This window comes from Equus caballus, chromosome 14, assembly GCF_041296265.1.
Source record: "Equus caballus isolate H_3958 breed thoroughbred chromosome 14, TB-T2T, whole genome shotgun sequence".
NCBI classification, from domain to species: Eukaryota; Metazoa; Chordata; class Mammalia; order Perissodactyla; family Equidae; genus Equus; species Equus caballus.
Genome location: NC_091697.1, coordinates 89,742,564 through 89,764,685, shown reverse-complemented (window position 1 = coordinate 89,764,685; position 22,122 = coordinate 89,742,564). Strand labels below are relative to the sequence as shown.

At 36.6% G+C, this 22,122-nt stretch overlaps 1 protein-coding gene across 50 annotated transcripts in view; it reads right to left on the bottom strand.

Moving 5' to 3' along the window:
• KIAA0825 overlaps positions 1-22,122 on the bottom strand; it is a 372,314-nt gene that overhangs the window by 270,204 nt on the left and 79,988 nt on the right. For all 50 annotated transcript variants that reach the window (XR_011425683.1, XR_011425670.1, XR_011425685.1 and 47 more), the window contains one exon: positions 3,106-3,267. Coding sequence is in view for 31 of the 50 variants with exons in the window: in XM_023617995.2 (XP_023473763.1) it covers positions 3,106-3,267 (162 nt within the window). In the remaining 19 variants the exon portion in view is untranslated. The remainder of the gene's footprint in view (positions 1-3,105; positions 3,268-22,122) is intronic.

Sequence of the window (22,122 nt, the reverse complement as noted above, 5' to 3'; positions counted from 1 at the left end):
AGATAAATCTCAGATGCCACCTTTGGAAAATTTGAGGAACTGCCCGAAGAACAACTTTATTCTGAAGGAGAATTAGAAATGCCCCATAAATCAAACCTCAGGCCACCCCATTAGATATGATCATCTAAAAGAAATACAGTATGGCACCATAATAGTCACATAACATCCTATCATTTTCTGAAATGGCCAAAATAGAAAACCATCAAATCATGACCAAAAAAAGCAAATAAATATAATGACTAAATATCTTTTCTTTCTCAGAAAATATTTCTTGTGTCTATGAAATCTATTGCATCATATTCAAATTACTAAGAGCACTACCAATTTGGGTAAATTGACAATATAGTAGTAAACATCAAAGTAAAAGGCAAAATATTTGGATAATCATCTTTATATTTTCTCTCTGTGATGTTAAACACCTGGATATTTTTAAAACATCTGAACAATGAAAAAAAAACCCTCACTTTTCATCACATTGTTTTGGTTACATAGACATAGTAGGCAACTCTTTCCAAGATCTTTATTAGCAAAATATGCTCCAATCAAAAGAAATACACAGGAAACCAAATGGCTTGATCTTTTTTTCCCCCATCCTCTCCCACACAAGATTTCTAAGTAAAACATTCACTATCAGGATAACTTAAGATACATTTGGTTTCTTTAATCATCCATTTCAAGGAATCTTTTTCTTCCTGATTTAAGAAACCAATGTTTTTGATAAGAATTTATTAACTTGGCTACACTGAATGAAACACTTTAGATTTTCTTGAGAATTTCTCTCAAGATCATTATCTTCAAGGAGCCATTTAAATAAAGTTATGTCAGATTAAATAAATTTTGGCTTTGTTACAAAAAAGTGAATCTCAACAATGAAGAACACATATATCGTGGGGGAGGTTCTGGTACTTTGAAATTTTTTATGCCTGTCCTTCAAAATTTCTTCCACATAGTATGTTTGATAATCCACAAATATGTTTCTACAGTACACTATTATTAATGTGATTTTGAAGTTGCTTTTATCTGCCATACTTCTTATATGATGACAAATTTGGGGTAAAACAGTATAAAGTGGCATAATTATATATTTGCTCTGTTAATTTTATTCAATAATGGTAACTATGGCTCTCAAATATGTATTTTGAAGCCTCAACATTGCTTGATCTTAACCTGATAGAGTCAAACCAGCTTTTTCTTTTTCTCTTTTTTTCTGAAATCAATTTATCAACCCTTTGCTTCAATTCTTGGCCATTTCAGTTTTATACCTTTCCAATACCTCTCTAACATACTTCTAATTTTGAATTATGCTGCCCTTAAGATGGATAAAGTTCTCAGAATTGATCTGGTTTTTCTAGGGCCTGGCCTAGGAGCCATACAAGATGAGTCCAAATGGGCAGGAGTCTAGATGTTTTAGAGTTCACTCTCTTTCTTGATCCACACCTCAGAAAAGATCTGCTAGAGATGTGAATGAGGAATGCCAAATCTTAGCCAGGCATGATGGATGAGCACCAACACCAAGTGTCAACTGCTCGAGGCGCCAACATGTCAGTCAAAAATTAGTATGCCATATTTCTCTATTCAGACCCAGTCAGTTTCATGTAGAAGATCCTCTAGGGCTTACATAATCTCCTAATTAAATCTACTTTTCCATTCTGTCCTTTAATTTTCATATCTTCTGTCTTATATTTTTTATTTTCCCATTGGATTTTTTTTTGTGTGTGTCAGAAATCTATAATCCTCCTCCATTTTTTCTTCAAATTATCTCCAAATTTGGAAAAATGATCTACATTATTTACTTTACAATTTAACAGTGCTACTTAAACTTAACCTGAAACATAGAAGGCTAGTAAGTTATGCTAATTATAAAACAAACAAACTCCAACCTTATAACTTTCTAACATAAATTACCCAGGGAAAGCAAATGAAGAAATACAAAAATAAACATATTAAAGTAAATGTAATTCTTTACTAAGAAATTAGGTTTTGAAATTTTTAGATTGATTGTTAATCACTTGCTTCCCTCATTTTGTTTTGCAAATTCAGCCACTCTCTATATTTACTCTCCTAAAAATGATATATGGTATCATGTAAAACAGAACTTTGTGTAGTTCATTCTGATATAGATGAAAATCTTTATAAATACAGATCTGAAAACAGAGAACACGTCTTAACCATTATGCCTTTGAATTCTACCTTTAATGTTAGAAACATTATTTCAACACACATGGTACAGTTTTCTTCAAAACGATTTTGTTAAGACTAACTAAAAACAAGATATTATAATTACCATTGTAACAACTCAGATTTATCGTTTATAATATGCTAGACATTCTTTTAAATACTTTACATACATGAAATCATGTAATCCTCACAACCCTACGTAACATATTGGAATCTAAAGCATCTAATCCTGAAAGAAAACAAAGAGAAAATTAGTCTAGTCCCACACCATCATTCCAAGAGAACTTGGAGGTCTAAGGAACAAAATATTTTGTTCAAGGTCATCAGGCTGCTAGCAGCAGAAGGAGAGGTACTAGATCATCTGATCTGCTCATTCTTTCCCAAGGCCAGGATGGGTTTCTTGGAATTAAAAAAAAAAAAAAAATCTAATTTTAGCTAAAGACAATTATCCAGAATTGACTTATGATGTTTTGTCAATTAGAATTATGGAACTTGCTGCATATAAAGGATAAAAATGTAATTTCATGATGTGCATTACACTTTAAAGTTTATTTAAAGAATTCTGTTATGCATTTTTTTTCAAGTAATGAGATAGCTTCAGTAGCAGGAAGGAACAACAGGGAGAATTATAGATCTACAAATTTTCTTTTTTTTTTTTTTAGAAGATTAGCCCTGAGCTAACTACTGCCAGTCTTCCCCTTTTTGCTGAGGAAACCTGGCCCTGAGCTAACATCCGTGCCCATCTTCCTCTACTTTATACGTGGGACGCCTACCACAGCATGGCTTTTGCCAACCGGTGCCATGTCCACACCGGGGATCCGAACCAGCGAACCCTGGGGCCTACGAGAAGCGGAACGTGCTCGCTTAACTGCTGCGCCACAGGGCTGGCCGTCTAGATCTAGAAATTTAAACAAAAGAGCATATTACCTGAAGTACTCCTGGGTCTCCTGAGCGATAAAAACATTTCTTCAAACAATTCTTCGACACTTTTTTCCAGCTTCACAAATGATTCTACGAGCTGTGATAAGAATTTGAGTTCATCTAAGGAAAGGAAAAAGTTGCTTCCTTTCTTTGGGCATTCAGGAGCAACTGAAAAGAGAAGATCAATACGATTGTACATTTTATTTGTTTTCTCTTTAAATATTAGAACAAGCTATGATTCTATAAACCATCAAAACTGAGAAGATTCTCAATAATTAAACCAAGCTTGTTCTTTAAGAAATACATATAAAATCTCCTAGGAGAGTGTTTTCTTCTGGTAAGTTGGAGATGAGTATTCTGTTTGATGCAAACATGACAAATAATTATACTGATTTTCAGACTTATAAACAGGAATGTGATTTGTTCTTGTAAAATTACATCTTATACAATTCTATTTTTTAAAAAGTCTGGCATAATTTGAATCTAGTCACAAGGAAACATCAAACTCAAATTCAGGGACATTCTACAAAATAGCTGGTCTGTACTCTTCAAAAGTGTCAGGAAACACAAAGACTAGGAAATGTTCTAGTCAAAAGGAGTCTAAAAAGACATGACAACTGCAATCAATACATGACCAGCATTTTATTTTATTATAAAAGACATTATTGGGGTAATTTGGTGAAATCTGAGTAAGATCTACAATCCAATGCTATTATTGCAAGACTGTTAATTTTCTGATTTAGACAACTACACTGTGGTTATAAAAAAGAAGACCCTTGTTTTTAAGAAATACACGTTGAAGTATATAATTCAGTTCACAATATTCTCTGTTCCTGAAAAAAATAGTTTTAAGAAAAGGAGAGAATGCAAATGTGGGAATGTGGTAAAATATTAACATTTGGAGAATCTGGATATTTTTTCTAAGTCTGAAATTAAACCAAAAAATTTAAGGAAAAAAAACCAGATAAAAGGTACATGTCTTCACGACCTTACAAGACTTGTTCTTATACCATAAAAAGAAGTAAATTAAGTTAGCTATTAAATCTAGACTATATTTTTCATGAAATCATGTTTAAAAATAACTTGTTTAAATAATTGTGATATCTAGTGCTTTCATAAGGACACTACAACTTAAGATAAAGAAAGGTTAATTTTTTTCCTTTTATAATTATGGTATTCATCATCATACTACCATTTTAATATGATAGGAAAACATCTTACACTGTTTAAGAGTATGGAGGATAAGATTGACCTCACCAAACGGCTCTTTTGACCAGGTTTTCAGGGACTTAAAGAATCCTTCCTTTATTATTGCCACTTCTTAAAACATATATTTAAATAGTGTCTTGAGGCTTAATTACAAATTGGAAAATTTGTAAACTCATATAAAGTAAGCATAAAGTGCCTTTGAAGAGAAAATATTAAGAGTGCTACTTAGAAATGATATAAGGTCTAGCGATTCCATGTGAAAAAAGATTACCTTCATCACATGGATTTAAAAGGAAGGTTCCAGAAATATAACAATTTTATGGGCAATCTACTTCACTTCAGTTAAACTTTAAAATGGTGACATCAAACTTGTAACCGTATGATAGTTTTTCACTGAGGACCAAAGATGTCATAGTATCTTTGCAGATAATATGAGAGAGACTTGTCAACCAACTTAAGTTGCGGAATTCAGTCTGTTCTTGAAGAGTAAAAAAAGGCTTAAAAAATTTACGAGTACCTACAAAAACTCTATGTCGTCTCTAATTTGATGTTAGCTCCACATATGCCAAAGTCTGTCTCTAACAGCCCTTCTCATATCTACCATTCTTCCATAGGCATGCCAGAGAATGTGAGCATGTACAACCAACACGTATAAGTAAGGTTTTCTGTTAAAGTCACAACCCAAAAATGAAAAGAAAAGAAAATAAACATATTATGCTTCATTTAGCTGTTGCTTGATTTTCATTTGGTCTGTTTGATTTCTTTCAAGCTTTGCTCATGTAGATGGCAGGGCTGGCTTAACTTTCTAAAACTTAAAGATGTTCCTTTTGGAACTAAAATGTTTATAAGCCAAATTTTCAAAAACTTTAAGAATTCTTCCTAATTCTTTGATAGTTTGACTAGAAATTAAACATATTTAAGAAGTCTTTGTGTAGCTCACTTATAAACTGGAAGTATTGTGAATATTTATAAAGTAAGCAAAGAAGCTCCTCTCACCCCCCCAAAAAATCTTTGAGTCAAAAAACTACAAACTACCAGTGCTACTTGTTTAAAAATTAAGTAGGGTCTGAGGAGTCTACATGAAGAAGTCTTAACCTCATGACCTGGATTCAGAAGGATCTCGTATTCCAGAAGTGCAACAATATTGTAAGGTAATATATTTTAATTCAATGACTCTTTATAATTTAATAATGAAAGAGGACAGAGTAAAATGTATGACCTAAATCCAATCATTTTTGTCCCAAAGAAGCAAAGATTATGGTAGAGTTCCATTAATTCGTAGTGGTCTTTATTTCCTATTACTATTAGCTCAGTGTTCTCCCAAGGGGTATCGTGAGAGTTCTTAAATTATGGGGAAAATAATCCTGTGATAAATTCATTTTGTGAAAGTCCAATCAAAGCAAAATTAAACACAAAGGATGAAATGGCATTTCCCAAACTTATTTGTCTTCTTTTCCCCACAGTATCTCACAGGACTAGTGTTCTAATCATCACACTTTAGCTCATGATTTCTATCTGCCTAAGCATATCTATTTTTCTGTTCCTTCAACTCTTCACTGTTAATCAGATTAGAAAAGGGTTTCCCCCAGCAGAAATTCCCTTTACTTTTGCCTTTACTAAATTAATCACTCTTTCCTCCTTCTTTCAAGATTTCTTTACTCCTCTCCTTCAAGTCACCTCTCCGTAAAACCTTATCTTGATACAAGCAACCCAGGAGTTCTCCTTCACCATCTAAGTCAATAAGGACTTTATCTTTTTTTTTTTTTTTTTTATCACCATGAAGCTGTTTTGCTTCAAGAAATTTTGGACACACATGTTTACACACAGGCATCTATGTTTAGCTGGCCACCAATCATTGCTTTAAGATATCTGAAATAATTATTGTTGTCTTATTATAGGATGAGCTATGATTCTTCGGAAATACAAATTTCGCCTAATTCCCAAGAGTATTATAAAGAAAAAATCGTTTCCATTTTAGAGTAAGATATTATTTAATTACCATCAACGAGCAATGACTAAGTCCATGTAAATAATAACTAGAGAGTTGAGGGTTCCTTACCTGTTATAATTTTATTTTATTTTTGATTATTTATTTATTTATTCTGGTGAGGAAGATCGTCCCTGAGTTAACATCTGTGCCATCTTCCTCCATTTTATATGTGGGAGGTCACCACAGCATGACTTGAGCAGTGTGTAGGTCTGCACCTGGGATCTAAAACTGCAAACCCTGGGTTGCTGAAGCAGAGCACGTAAACTTAACCACTATGCCACCAGGTCAGCACCCCCCTCTGATAATTTCAATAAAAATTTTTCTAAAACGCACATATAAAATTCTCTTTGTCCTGTTACTTAGAGTATTTAGAACACAATTTAAATTTTTCTTCATGATAGGGTTACAATGAAAATTACTTATTTCTATGCTGGACACTATGGGCACACTAATGCCTCCCTCTGTTAATGGGCATTCTCAAGCTGATAATCATTTGAAAAGGGTTCTATGATCAAATAGGTTTGGGAATCACTACACACTAAATACTGTTTAAAGTGATTCACAATGCAAATTAGTATATTAAAGTCTCTAGTATTTACTTTTATAAAATGTAAAAAATTTTAAAACAACGCTTCCCAAACTTTTTTGACTAATGAATATCAGTTTACCAACACATCTTGTAACTTCTAGGATTTTCTCAAAAATAACTGCTTAGGGGACACTGCTCTGGATTACAAAACTAATTAGTATATTGGCTTTGTAGTGTTTCTTCCCATTACCAGGTGTTTCACTGTGAATTCTTATTGCTGGCTGTGTGACTGATTTTACCAGTACCCGCCTCCACTTGGAAACTACTGCTCCTAATTGCATCACGGTAGTGTTACCGCCAAAATGGGGTCTTCTACTCAACGCAAAGACAAGCCAACAGTTGAGGGGCAAGGTGGTAGGAGAGAAGGGGTTTTATTACAGCTTGCTAGCAAGGTGGAAGATGGGGGGACTAATGTCCAAAAGAACCATCTTAAGGGGAGGGCAGAATCTTTCTTTTGTTTTTTGAGGAAGATTAGCCCTGAGCTAACTACTGCCAATCCTCCTCTGTTTGCTGAGGAAGACTGGCCCTGAGCTAACATCCAAGCCCATCTTCCTCTACTTTATACGTAGAATGCCTACCAAAGCATGGCTTTTGCCAAGCGGTGCCATGTCCACACCCGGCATCCCAACCGGCGAACCCTGAGCCACTGAGAAGCAGAATGCGTGCACTTAACCGTTGCGCCACTGGGCTGGCCCCCAAGAGGGCAGAATATTGAAGCAGTTATATAGGCCAATGGCTTATAGGGGAGGGGGTTAGGAATGTTCTCTCTCTGGTGTTACGGACTGGGAGTCACCACACCGGATCTTTCAGTTGTCATGGATAGCAGTATAGAATCTCTGTCCAGGGGTCATCACATTCCCAGGGAACTCAAAGAACAAAGTTATTGTCTTATCACAGCTGGGAGGGGCCATAAAATCTACAGAGCACATACATCTCCTGGAGGGTGCATATCCAGCTGGGTTAGTTTATCAGAGGTCATTCAAAGTTACAACATGGTCTCTTTTCTACAGTATGGCTTCCCTTATGTCAACCTTGTATTGAGCTGGTATCAGTATTTTGCATACTGCTTTGAGAAGCTAATGAAAGTCTCCTAAACCCTCATAGACCCTCTTGTTGAAAAAAATCCATGTAGTCATAGTTTCAGGGCTAAACAGAACCATCTGAAGTCTGTCCATGGCTCTCACAGGGTGGTGTGGTGCAGGACTTTCTATATAATTAAAAATGCAAATTCCTGGGTCATTTCCAGATCCTTTTAAGCAAGTACCCCAGGTGAGTTTCCACACACTAGAGTTTAAGACCACTGCCTGAGGGATCCAGGAGCCCTAGGTAAAAACTCTTGTGGTTGAAAATCACTCTCTAGACATCAGAAAACGTGGATTTTGGTTTTTGCAAGTCAGCCAAAGAAGTGCTATTGAATAAAACAATAATGACTTTCTCCAATTTTTCCGTGGTCAAGAAATTTATGATTTTTTTTTTTTATGTCTGGAAGAAATATGGAATGTTTGTAGGAAATTTCTAAGATAAATAAATTATTATTTATTTACACATTGGCCCTGGGCAAAAGAAGAACTGCTCCTAGAGAAACGTCTGAAGAATAGTTGGAGCTCTTCAGGCACATTTGTCACAAACGCAAAATGATTTCCATGAAGCCAGAGACTACGTCCAGTTTATTCACTATAATATCTCAAGAACCCAGCAAAAAGTAGGCACCCAAAAGAAACTGGTCAAAAGAAGAAATGTATAAAATCCCATGGGTCCCAGAAACAGCTAGGTTTGGGCTAGAACAAACAAAGATTTTTATATCTAATCCTAAAATGCATTCTTCAAAACAATAAATATTTATAGATGTAAGTCAATAAATAAATAAATAGATAAATAAATAATTAAAGTATTATATACACACTCTTTTTAGTATTTTGTTTGACAAAATAGATTTGAAGATTATTTCTAATATAGAAGATGTGTGCAAAAGGATATAAAAACAATGATGAGCTGGGAACTTGACAGAGTATATCAATACAATTGACTCTCAAACACGATTTTTTTGCATTTAAAAAATAAAATTATACTTAGAAAAAAATTTCACCATGAAAAAAATATGCATATATTCATAGAACTGTTGTTCTAAAATAAAAAACAAAATAGAAAGTCTCTCTCTTCTATTTATATATACACATACACACACATATATATAGATATTACTACTCATAAAGAATATATATTATAGATTATACACCTAAAGGTGTTTTTCACCTAGTTACTAATAGTTAAAATATTAACTCTACTCTCTTGTAGCAAAATTAAGGACATTGAAAATAAATCTAGAAGGACATATTAGGGCTTCTCACATTTGATCCACAACAAGGCAGCATTTGAAATAAAAATCAAAGCCTAGCTAAATCAGACAAAACATAAAAATACGGGTTGCAGCTGAAAGTACACATATTATTTTCCAAAACCATTAGCAACAGAATTCTTGTTAAAAATAGCATTAAGATACAGGAGAAAATGAGAAGCTAGAAAACCAGATAATCTGAAGCTGGTGGATCAGTATAATAGGATAAAAGGTGCACATTTTAGTTTTCCCAAGAAAAGCGAACACTAGCCACTCTATTATTGACTGTAAATGGATCCATTTTCAGTGAGGAAGTATTCTTGGTGCCACCAGACAAGTGATGTAAAAAAGAGGTGACACACAAAAGCTATTGAAAGTCTCATTATCCCAGATGCAATTCATGACATAATCCAAATGGAATATATTTGTTCCAGTAAAGAAAACTTTTTAACAATATTACAATAAGAAGTCAGCAGAGACCACATAGGAACAAATGATAAGCAGTATTTTTCCCAGTACTCAAGTCACTTCCTGAGAGCAGGTGGGACTTTGGAGTACGCTGTGATTTTTCCAGTGGCCCGAAGGAGCTCAGTGCCTCCTTGAGTGCGGGCTTCCATGTAACCACACAGCTAGGGAGGGAACAGGATGCAGACACCACATACCTTCTTTGTTATGTAAGCCCAACGTGAAGATGGAAAATCAAGGAGGACCTGCAGGCATTGTTTTCTGTCACAGACACTAGGAAGAAATTGAAGGTGTTTTTTCCCCTTTTCTCTGGCATTATTTTTGTAACTGTAGTTACTTTTCAAATTTATATGACTAGGAAAGCATTTGACGTAAAACTAAGACAAAGAATATTTCCACTTTAGTTTTCAAAACTGACTTCATTATTTCTTATCTCCTTTGAGGCAGCTTTCATAACTACCACCCAAACAGATAGGGTAAAACTCTAAAATCAATTGAGTAAATGAAGGAGTGAGTGAATAACTGATTAAAAGGATGAGTAAATATCTTTAAAGTTGAGTGAAAATGCAACTTGATACAAACTGAATATGTGGGAATTTAGACACCCCACAGATAAGGACAGGACCCCTCTTCCTAATGGTGGGAGAACGGAGAAGGAACTATATATAGGGAAAGGTGAGCCTCATAAAAGGTTACTCTGAATTTGAATTCAGAAAACACTTACTTCAGAAGCGGAAGTTGAACTCTGTCCTCTCTGCTTTGCCCCACTTCCGTTTTTCCCTGCATGTTGTGTTATGTGGTGTACTGCTATTTATAATAGCACTACCTGAAGTGCACAGGAGGTAGTACAGTAGAGAGGCTAACATATGGAATTATGAGCCAGATGGTCTGGGTTCAAACCCTAACAGTGCTCCCTACTAGCTCTGTGACGGGACACTTACTTAATCTCTCTATGCCTCAACAGCATATGAGGTTCAACTGTGTTAATACATTAGAGCGGTACCTGAGGGGTAGTAAGAGCAGTATAAATGTTAAATATTATTATCATCTCCTCTGAGAAGTCTGCCCTCAGATCCCAGGCCAGCTTGGTTTCCTATTCTCCTTGCTCCTCCTATTTGACCCTGTACATAACCTTCTTTTTTAGCACTTACTATGTTACATTGTAATTGTTAATTTGGGAGACATCACTTGAAACTTTAATCTCCTGAATGGCAGAGACCTTTTTTCCCATTATTGTATTTCCACTATTCATCATAGTGCCTACATGAGTGAATGACTTCAAAATGATACATATTGCTGAGTGTCGGAAACAAAACCAACTGCTTTTAACTCATTTTACTTGGCTTTTTCTCCTGCCATACACATGCTTCTTTAGTAAAATACTTATATTGAATGAGCTTAATATTAATTACTATGTGCCAATTTGAACACAAAATATTTTGAGGAGAAAGAACCATAAATATCAAATCAGAGACCTGTTTCACTACAGACTACTTTAAATATTACTCTTATTTAATGGACTCCATCTCTAAGCATAAACACTCTTAAAGTTGAATGGTGGCCCCACTCCAAGACTTTCCACTGCTTCTTTGCTATGCCAACCCTTCAAAACATTGGTTTTGTTTTTGTGTATGTGTGGTCATCATCTTTTTTACAATATAATCATCTGGATAAGGCCCTTTGCCTTGGTCTGTCTGACTTTATGAGAAGAAGGTTCCACAGGTCTCCCTTCCACTAAGGAGACCTGTAGCTTCTAGAAATTTCTACTTCCCTTTGCAAGAACAGTCGGTCTTGTCTCGTCTCTACCTCATAATCTTATCACTATTCCCATGTGACAATAATGAAAGGTTTCAAAACAATTATACAGACAACTAACTCTCTTGGCTATTCTAACATAGGCCCCAGGTAGGGTGAGGGGTAAACTAAGGAGTAACTAGTGGCTCTATTCTTTCAGGAACTTAGACAAACACACTGATTAGTACTAAGTGGCTACTGCTTTGATAGTCGTATATTCTATTAGAAAAGGCTGAATTACTAGTATATACTATATTTGCATTCTTTATACCTTCTTCCTCTGATTATTCTAGGCCAAGATACTTGTTCCACTTAATTTTGCATCCATTGACAGGATAAGTAATCGTGATCTAAAGACAGGTAGAGATATGGACAGAGAGAACTGCTGGGTTTGGAATAAATCCTCACAATGCACCAAAAGCCCCCACCTGACAGGGAGGTTTGCTGTTACTTTTGGAGGGACCCAAAATATCTCCTTGCTTCACATACCAAGAAAAACCTAACTGGATGAAAAGTATAGAGATAGAGTCACCTTGAAGCTATTCTTCCAGGTCAATGAGAAAAACTAAAAAGATACTGCATCTATTATTCCCCTTTTATGATTCCCAGGCCAACAGTGGCTCCGCTGGATGTCACCTAAACGTGCTGTTAGATGATAACAAAATCTTCCCACACTCTATTCCATCTCCTCTGGCAAAAGCTGTCAGTATTACATTAACAAGGGATCGGACTTCTCATTCACTTACCAAGGGTATAATACTCTCTTCTATTTTCTTTCTTATTTTGTTTTTCTCAGAACTTGAGAGAGCCTATTTGACTCCTGATGTGGCCACTGTTAGTTGAAGATGCTAATCAAAGAATGGCTTTACATTTGACTTCAGCCAAAATTGAGAAATGTATCTAGGGCAAATTTCTGAATATTTTCTCAACTGACTTTTCTTTTGTTTTATGCTGGTTTAACTCTCAGTTATAAATACATAGATATGCTTACTTTTTCAGGGAACATCTTCATAAAAAGATATCTCTAGTGTAATGAAATGGGGTATAAATTCTAAGTACCATATGCTAATGACACATTATTAATGAAATATAATCCTAATATCTTTTTCTTGGTCTCAAATTTTGCTAGAGTTCAGTTAATTATATTTCTTATCATATGTGTTACTTTCTATTATCGTGACCAAAACCTATAGAAAAAACTTTAAGTTAACAATTCAATTTTACTATAGTCTAAGGCCTAAATGAATCATAACCTTTCAAAAGAGATTGAACTTTTTTCTTTTACATTAAAAAATAAAGAATAAGATTCTCTTTACACTTTTTTATCAGGTAGGCAAGTTATAATGTGTATAAATGTATGTTAAAATTAATATGAAAAGAGATAGCCATGGTGATAATAGCAATATCTTGTACTCACCTGGAAAGTTGTCCTCATGAGCTCATTATTCTAACAGAGAGTAGGGTAGGCCTTAGAATTACGGAAGCCAGTCACCAGGTGTGATGATACCCCATTGAGCAAATTTATGGTTATTTTACCTTTTTGCTGCCTTCCTCATCTAAGAAATAGTTATTCTGCCACAAAAGCAGAGTCGCATTTCCTTCGAACTTCAAATCTGACTTTGGAGCACCTTGTATCATCTTTTACGTAGTCTTCCCCCAAAAGGCCTATGAGCTACAAAAAGCACCTTTAAATGGGGTTCACTTCTAATTCAATAAAGATTTGCCTTGTGCCTACAATGCACCAGGCACCATGTGACATACACCACATGTGGTGTCCTTGTGGGACAGACAGGAGAGAGGCACAGAGTAAGATCTGAAAGCAGCATGGGGGTGACTAACTGGGCCATGCCTCATACCAGTCACCGTCAGCTCCTGTGGCCATCCCTGTCTCCTCAGAGTAGATTGATCTCTCTTCAACCATTTAAGTTCAGGCAAGAAGAAAGGCATTAGGTTAGATATATAAGAAAAACTCACAGCTAAGAAAAGTCCTTAGGTAAAAACTAACTGAAGAAATTATTAGGAGTTGATTGTCATCCTATTTTGATACAAATGGTCAATGCTGGGCTCTGTTATTCTGTTATGGTTTATTTCCTGGGAATATACTTTTAAAGATTGGCACCTGAGTAACATCTGTTGCCAATCTTCTCTCTTTTTTTCTTCTTCTTCTCCCCAAAGTCCCCCAGTACATAGTCGTATATTCTAGTTGTAGGTCCTTCTGGCTTTGCTACATGGGATGCTACCTCAGCATGGCTTGATGAGTGGTGCTAGATCTGTGCCCAGGAGTGAACAGGTGGAACCCTGGGCCGCGGAAGCGGAACATGCAAACTTGGCCCCAGGGCCGGCCCCTCACGGGAATATTTTTTTAATTGGAAAAAGTACATAAAAAACACATGAAAAATTAAACTACTGGACTTCGTTTTCTTTTTTTGAGTAGATAGCAAATCTTAGATGTACTTGATTTTTATATTATAATAAAAAACCTAAAACTGTTCAATAAACACAAATATTTTAGAATTCAACTTGCATTGCATTTTGGGTCCAGTGTTGTTGGTGTCTGGGTTGTGATGAAGAAGAAACGAAGACAAGAGTAGATGGAAAGAAAGAAAGGCCAGAGGGGAGGAAATTTCCTCTAAATAGAAGTCGGCACATTACTTTGTGGGAAAAATCTGGCCCACAGCCTGTCATGGTATGGTCTGTAAGCTAAACTGGCTTTTCTTTTTGTAAATGGATGGGAAAAAAATCAAAAGGAGAATATTTTATGACATGTGCAAATTATATGAAATTCAAGTTTCAGTGTCCACAAATAAAGTTTCATTGGAACATAGCCACAATGCCTTATTTACATATTGTCTATGGCTGCTTTGGCTACAACAACAGAGTTGAGCAGTAGACAGAGAATGTATGGCCTGCAAAACCCAAAATATTAACTATTTATCCTTTTACAGAAAGGATAACCTCTGCCCTAGAAGAGTAGGAAGACTGCTAAAGAGAGAAACAGTCACGGACATCTTGATGCACAAAAGGAGAAACCATGATTAAAAAGGGGGAGGCAAGATGATGAAATGGAGATATGAATAATTAAGAGTGACTGTTTACTGAATACATACTATATGGTAAAAACTTTATATATGCTATTTCTAATCTTCACTGAAACCATAATGAGGAAACTGAGGCTCAGAGAGGGTAAGTTACTTACAGTGAGAAACAATGTGAATGCATCCTAAGAAAATAGCAATCACACCAGATTTCAATTGAATAACAAAGTATGGGAGTCAGGAGATGATTTCTTTGAACAGTTTGAATCTGTAAGATCCACATTGGAATAATATGGACAATTTTTGGCCGTCAACAAGAGCCAAGTAAACTTCAGGCAGAACTAGCAATCATCTTTTATTTGGATCTTTCCTTTAAGCACCAAGTCCTATCAATGATAATAATAGAAAAAAATTATATAATGCTTACTATGTGCCAGGTGCTATTGTAAGCATTTTCCATATATTTATGCTAATCCTCTAAAATCGGTGAGAAAAGCACTAATATTAGCATTTACCTCTAAGGCATGAAGAGGTTAATAAGTTTTTCAAGGTCACAAAGCTCATAAGGAACCTTCAAAATGCACTGTGTTAGTATCAAATTGTAGCAGGCACCAGAATCACCTGCAGAATAGTTAACACACAGATTGCTGGGCTGCTCCCGAAGTTACTGATTCAGCAAGTTTCTGATTCTGAAGCAGAGCCTGAGAATTTAGATGTCTAACATGCTCTAGGTGATACTGCTGTTGCTGATTTGGAAACCACAACTCTTAAGAACCATTGTTCATTGGAATACTATTCAGCCACAAAAAAGACAAAATCATCCCATTTGCAACAACCTGGATGGATCTTGAGGGCACGATGTTCAGTGAAATAAGCCAGACAGAGAAAGACAAATACTACGATTTCATTCATATGTGGAAGATAACAAATACATGGATAAAGAGAACAGATTAGGGTTACCAGAGGAGATGGGGGTTAGGGGGGTGAAAGGGATAAAGGGGCACATACATATGGTGATGGATAAAAATTAGACTACTGGGGGTATGATGAAGTGTCTCTAGGAATTGATAAACAATAATGTACACCCGAAATTACACAATGTTATAAACCATCATAATCCTGATAAAATGACTAGGAAAAAAAAGAACCATTGCTCATTGGCATCTCTATTGCTTCCTTGTGCTCCAACTTAGCCATTCTGTTCTCATTTTTTAAGGCTTTGCCTCAGTATAAATTCTTATAAAAATTCACAAGTGGATCTGGGGGAAAATGGTCTTCTCGGTGGTTTCCTTCTATCCTTCTCCCCCATTCAGGTAATCTTACACATCACTGGACAGGTTCTATTTCTTAAACACTTCTTTCAAGTTAATTTTCTACTCAAAAACCTTTAACAACCACCATGTATAATTTAAACATCAAGGCTGGTTTTCAAGATTCTTTGTAATCTGTCTTTACGCTAGGTATCACATCATTCATTCAGGCATCCATTTATTTGACACCTTAATTTTTGTCTGCCCAGCATTCCTTTTTCCCTTCTACTAACAAGCTGACGCCTTGGCCAATCAGAGGCCTTCCCTGAGACTTTTTGAAAAGAGGTACCAGGGAAGCTGTTAGGATGTGAGCAGAAAGCTGCCAGGGGCCACATACCCTACTGAGTGGAGAAACTGGTGGGAGAATGAAGTTGTCACACAGAAAGAAATCAAGACAACAGATGATGAAATACAGCTGGAAAGTTAGGTTCCAATTGCTCAAGTCTCTAGAAGTCCTCCAGTGTCTGTCCTTCCAGAAGTTGAATTATTTAGCTCTTTTTTCTATTGTGTGACCTACCATATTCTTCCTTTAATAAATGTCCCTCCCTTGTTTGCTGGCAAGAGGCAGAAATGAGGAATGGAAGAACAAAGATGTCACTTGCAAGCTCAGAGTCCTGGCTATGCCTTTGTCAAATTATATGTAGAATAGCTCCTATGCGGCAGGCACAGGTCTCTTCACCGTCTCCAACAAGCCACAGTAATCTCTCCTGCTGGTTCTGTCTGAATTGCAAGGGAAGCTCTTTCCCTTTCCCTCTGCCTACGCAAGGTCTACTTATTCTTCAAGGCCAAACTCAAGTCCAAATCCTTCATGAAGGTTTTCTAGCTTGCTCTTCCTTACACTAAAAACTCCCTTCCCTGAATTCCTTATGTAACTAAAGTCTTACACAAATTACTTGTAATTAATTGAATATGGTACTACATACTTTTTCTTCATATTGTTTTGTGAGTTAGTCTTTTTTGGTCCTAGATTTGAAGGCACTTGAAGACACCAAATAAAATTTGCCTTTAAATTGATTTCAAACTTCAGAAAAAATTGCTTGGAGGAAAGTATTTTTTCTCAAAAGAAATATTTCCTCCAGAGTTGAGCTGGAGGTGGGAGTGGGTGGTAGAGAGTAGCACCGAGCTTCAAAATAAGCCATCTTGTCGGAACTCTCAGGGTTGAGTGATGAGATGGGAGAAGCCAGAACACCTAAGAAACAATGCCCAGATTTTCCTTCTGTTGTGCCTTCCAAATAAACCCTTTATTCAGTATACATCTCCTACTTTGCATTACAGGAAAGCACCAGAAAGTGAACACTGTAGTTCATCTCTTCCTGCTTTCTGCTTCTCGATACTGCCCATCCTGCAACCAACACAGTTCCATTTCTTCTTGATCCCCCTGGACAGAAGTCAGAAGGGACGCCTACACGCCAAAATCACTTTCTCAGAACTCTGCAACTGCTTGTCTGCATAACTCTCAGCAGCTTTTCATTTATTTATGTTTTATTTCCCAGTCTAGATGGGAAGTAAAGGTCTTACACTTTTTGGAATCTCCATTAATCTTAGTACAATATTTTTTAAATAGGAGGGGCTCAATTAATAAGTTGATTAGTTGACTACTACATGATACCTCCAAATACTGATTTATTTCAAGAAAATGATTCAGTTAAAAAAATATTCATTGAACTCCTGTCGTGTGTTAAACAGTGGATTGGGTGCTGGAGAAAATAAATAATACTTGCCCTTGAGGTGCTTAGAGTCCATATGGGGAGACAGACCCCTAATTAGATATTTTAATAGAATATGCTAAGAGCTTTGAGAAAGGCATATGGAGATGCTGTGGGAGCATGGATTAGGGGCTTTAGCTCAGTGAAAGCTTCCTGGAAGAAATGACACATGAGCTGTCATAAAGAATCAATGGGAATTAGGCAAAGAAGGGGAGGAAGAGGGTAAGGAGGTGGGAGACAGCACAGCATGAGCAGGAGTTTCTGTCAGTTCAGTGTTCCTAGAGAGTGAAAAATATGAGATGGGGAGAGGCATGAGGTGAGGCTGGAGAAGGCAAGTGCTAGGTCAAGGAAGGCTTGGTTTTTAATACCGAGTAGCTGGGGCTTTATGTTGACAGTGATGAGGAGCCACTGAAGAGCTTTAAACAGGGAAGCGGCATGTGCTTGGTAGATGTTTTAGAGGGAAAGAAGAATAAATAAGGAATCCAATTAAAAAACAAAACTCTTTTAACAGAGATGATGAAGACCTAAATTGGGCCTTGATGGTAGGAATGGAGAAGAAGAGAGAGACTTGCAAACATTTAGGTAGTGAGGCAAAACAAAGAATCTTGGTGATTCTTTTGCTGGTCGGGAGGCGGACAGAAGGGGAGAATGAGTCATAGTCTCTGCTCGAGTGATTATTAGTGGTATTAACTTGGATTGGAGAAGAGGATCAGGGATCAGAGAAATGAGGAGGAGTTCGGTTTATCCATGCTGTGTTCGGAGTGCCGGTGGAACATCCGAGGGACCAGATGAGCAGGCACTTAGCTCTAGAAGTATGAAGCTCCGGGTGGGATCAGTGCTGGAGCTAGATCGGGCATTGTTCATGCATAGTGACAGAGTCAAGAGGATATACAAAGGAGATATCCAGATACATCTATTATTTTAATGTATCCTATTTCACTACCATTATTTTTAAACTGAAAAAGTTAATATAGCACTTCAAGAGAACCTTATATGAAGAATTTTTAAGATAGGATGAAGTAGTCAATGAGAAACTGATTTAAAAATCACAAATATGCAGCCCTTTGTCATATACTGGTGTTTAGAAACATTACATTAATATATGACGTCAAATCATCTTGTCAGTTGAATGCTAAATACAGTACGCATATATGCCTATGTTTTAAATAATGATAATAACAAAGCTCTTAGTTTTGTGTCAGACACTATGCATAGTATGTCTATTAATATTCAGAGACCGTGGGGTAGGTTTTATTATTATCATCTCCATTGTATAAGCAACTGACTCTCATAGAAGATAAGCAACCTGTCCAAGGCCACATAGCTGCCAGGTGGCAAAGCTGGAATACAAAGCCAAGACTGTCTTTCTCCAAGGCTCCTAACAGCTACAAGATGCTGAGCATTAAGTACCCCTCCTTCACTCCCATCCTTCTGCTCAGGCCTTTTTTTGCAGCCATGAGAGGATAGCTGACAAGACAGCAATAGCCTTAATAAGCCAGAAGGAGGCAGGTGAACACAGGAATTTTTAACACTTAAGAAAACCATGAGTAATGATGTCTAAATGAATACATGCCTCAATCTGGAGATTCATGCTTCTGAATATTTGTAGTTAAAAGCCAGTGAGCATATTGGTTTTGGAGAAGGGCAATTTGAATTTACATATCAAAATTTAAATTAGCTTACTCTCTAGCCCAAGAATATCTCTTTTAGGAATAAAACTTTCAAAGATACTCAAAAGAGCACACAAAGAAAAAAACCTGGGAAAATCCTAGTATCTATCAACAGGAGTTAGATAAATAACTAACTGATATAATCATACAATACGATCGCTTGCAGCCTGTAAAAAAGAATACTGCAGATCATTTTGCACATATTGATACAAAAGAGGCCCATGATACAGTAAGTAAAAAAACACTGCAGGGGAATTTGTGGAATGTATATATAGAGTTCATGCACATAAGTGTGGAAGGGTACACACCAAATCGTTAACAGGGATTACTCTGGGGTGGTAGGATTAAGGGTAGAGAGGGCGAAAGAAACCTAACACTTTTTAGTTTATACATTTTAAATATGTACATACACACACATACACATAAATAAATGTGTGTGTGTATATGTATATTTATATAACAGTGGGCATGTATTGCTGTTGGGAAGAAAAAAACTAAGATTTTTCTAAATCCAGTGAGTCAACCATCTGATAAGATCAATTTAAGTTTAGCCATATGCAAATAAGTTATGCTCCATCTATATTATGGAATATCATGGCACTATTGAAAAGAAAGTCAGACCAGATTGCACTGACACGGGAGAAGGTCATGAAATATTAATTGCAAAAAGCATATTGCAGAACAATATGTCTAGTTTGATCTTATTTAAAAAAATACAAATTTGTATATTAATTCTTATATATGCATAAGAAAAATTCTAGAATGTTTAACAAAGTGTGAATAAGAGTGGTGATCCTGGAGATTGGGATTGGACGGAAGGAAATGCAAGGACTCCGACTTTCTCCTTAATACATATTTGATGTTTTAATTTTTATAATGAAAATGTATTAGCCGATAATTTTTTTAAGTAATAAAAACATTCCTAACAAAATGTAGTTTTAGCAGTGGAGCACTTTATTTTCACTTTAATGCAGATCTTAAATATTTGATATCACAATCTCCAAACATGTCCTAGAAAAAATTTCAGATTTATAATGTTCATGAAATACATAATTTAGCATAGCTTTACATGTTTACTGGCACATCAAAGACTGCATAGAGTGGCCAGCCCCGTGGCCGAGTGGTTAAGTTCTCACGCTCCGCTTTGGTGGCCCAGGGTTTCGCTGGTTCGAGTCCTGGGCGTGGGCATGGCACTGCTCATCGGCGGCATCCCACATGCCACAACTAGAAGAACCCACAACTAAAAATATGCAACTGTGTACCGGGGGGCTTTGGGGAGAAAAAGGAAAAATAAAAATCTTAAAAAAAAAAAACTACTTTAAAAAAAAAGACTGTACAGAAAGTAAAAATACTTTAAAATATTTTCAAAATCTGTTTTTCTCTTTCTTCCCATTCCCACAATGTAAATCTAGGCTCTCTTCACATAATCTCCTGATGAAAATGTTTCCTATAACATTTCCATGAACAATCTAAACAATCACAATTTTATCATTTCCTTCCCCTTGCTAACATGAGGAAACATATTCAAGCCTTTCATAAAGCTTTTATTTTCATTTGTATCATTTTGTATCATTTCTGAAATGAACAAAAATAAACCAGGGCTCCAGAAATGCTCCTGGTGTTCATTTTGGATGTGGAGCCGCCTCCTCTCTGGTCTGACCTCTTCTCTCATGAACATTTCTTCATCTGGGAAGGCCCTAGTGAGACCTCACTCCCTACAAATCAGGATGCGTGTCCTCGCCTTGATTTCAGATTAACAGAAATTCTCACCTCTGCTCAAACTCTTCCCACAGCACTCACTACTTCTTCATTATCTGATAATCTCATTCCCGAATGCTTGTAAACTCTTGCTCATGCCTTAAGTCCCTTCTTGGTTGTCTTTAGAGAAGACCAGTTAAGAACCTCTCTGATTTCTCCTAACGGTTCAGAAGGAAAGTCTTGCCTCTTGAGAAGCAAATATGGGTCTCTTCCTAATGAGGAAGAGTCCACTCTGCTTTGTCCAAGCTTTGGCATCCTCCAGGGAGCTAGACTTCTCAGAGCCAGACTTCCTCACTGCTAGTCCAAAGTGGCAGGGCACTGGAAGGGCATGGTGTGGGAGACGCCTATGACTCCAGCCTGTGGATCAAGGATTATGATCATAAATATGTAACTAAAATTCAAACTGACCTAAGGGGGAAAGAGCCTCAATTAGATCAGTTTATAAATCACCCTGCTTTTAACAAATGATATAAAGAGAATATTATCAGAGACCTTAAGATATCTTAACCAAGGCATTTATTGAGAAGATCTTATTTCACCAAGGTTTTTGGTTACAAGTAACTGAAAAAAAGTAAATTTGAGCAATAAATGGGAATTTTGTATAAAGCTAAGGGTTGTCCAGTGGTCCTTGTCGCAAATGGGTGAAGGGACAATGGACAATAAACTGGAGTGAAAGTTGTAAAGTCCCTCTCTTTAACCATCGAGTTCCTTTCTTTAATCATAGACTGAGTTTGCTTTCACTCATACCAAGCAAGAGGATCAGAAAGCAGCCATTTACAGTTGTTTGGAAAGCCAAGATTTCCAGTATGCCAAAATGAGACACATATGCTTGGAATTCCCTTTGGAGGCTAGAAGGCTAGATGTGATCAATTGGGGATGCAGCTGTCTCTCTCTCTTTTTTTGAGGAAGATTAGCCCTGAGCTAACTACTGCCAATACTCCTATTTTTGCTGAGGAAGACTGGCCCTGAGCTAACATCCATGACCATCTTCCTCTACTTTATATGTGGGATGCCTACCACAGCATGGTGTGCCAAGCGGTGCCATGTCCGCACCCGGGATCTGAACCAGCAAAGCCCAGGCAGCTGAGAAGCGCAACATGAGAAGTTAACTGCTGCGCCACCAGGCCGGCCCTTGTATGTCTTTGTTTTTATCACAAAGTGG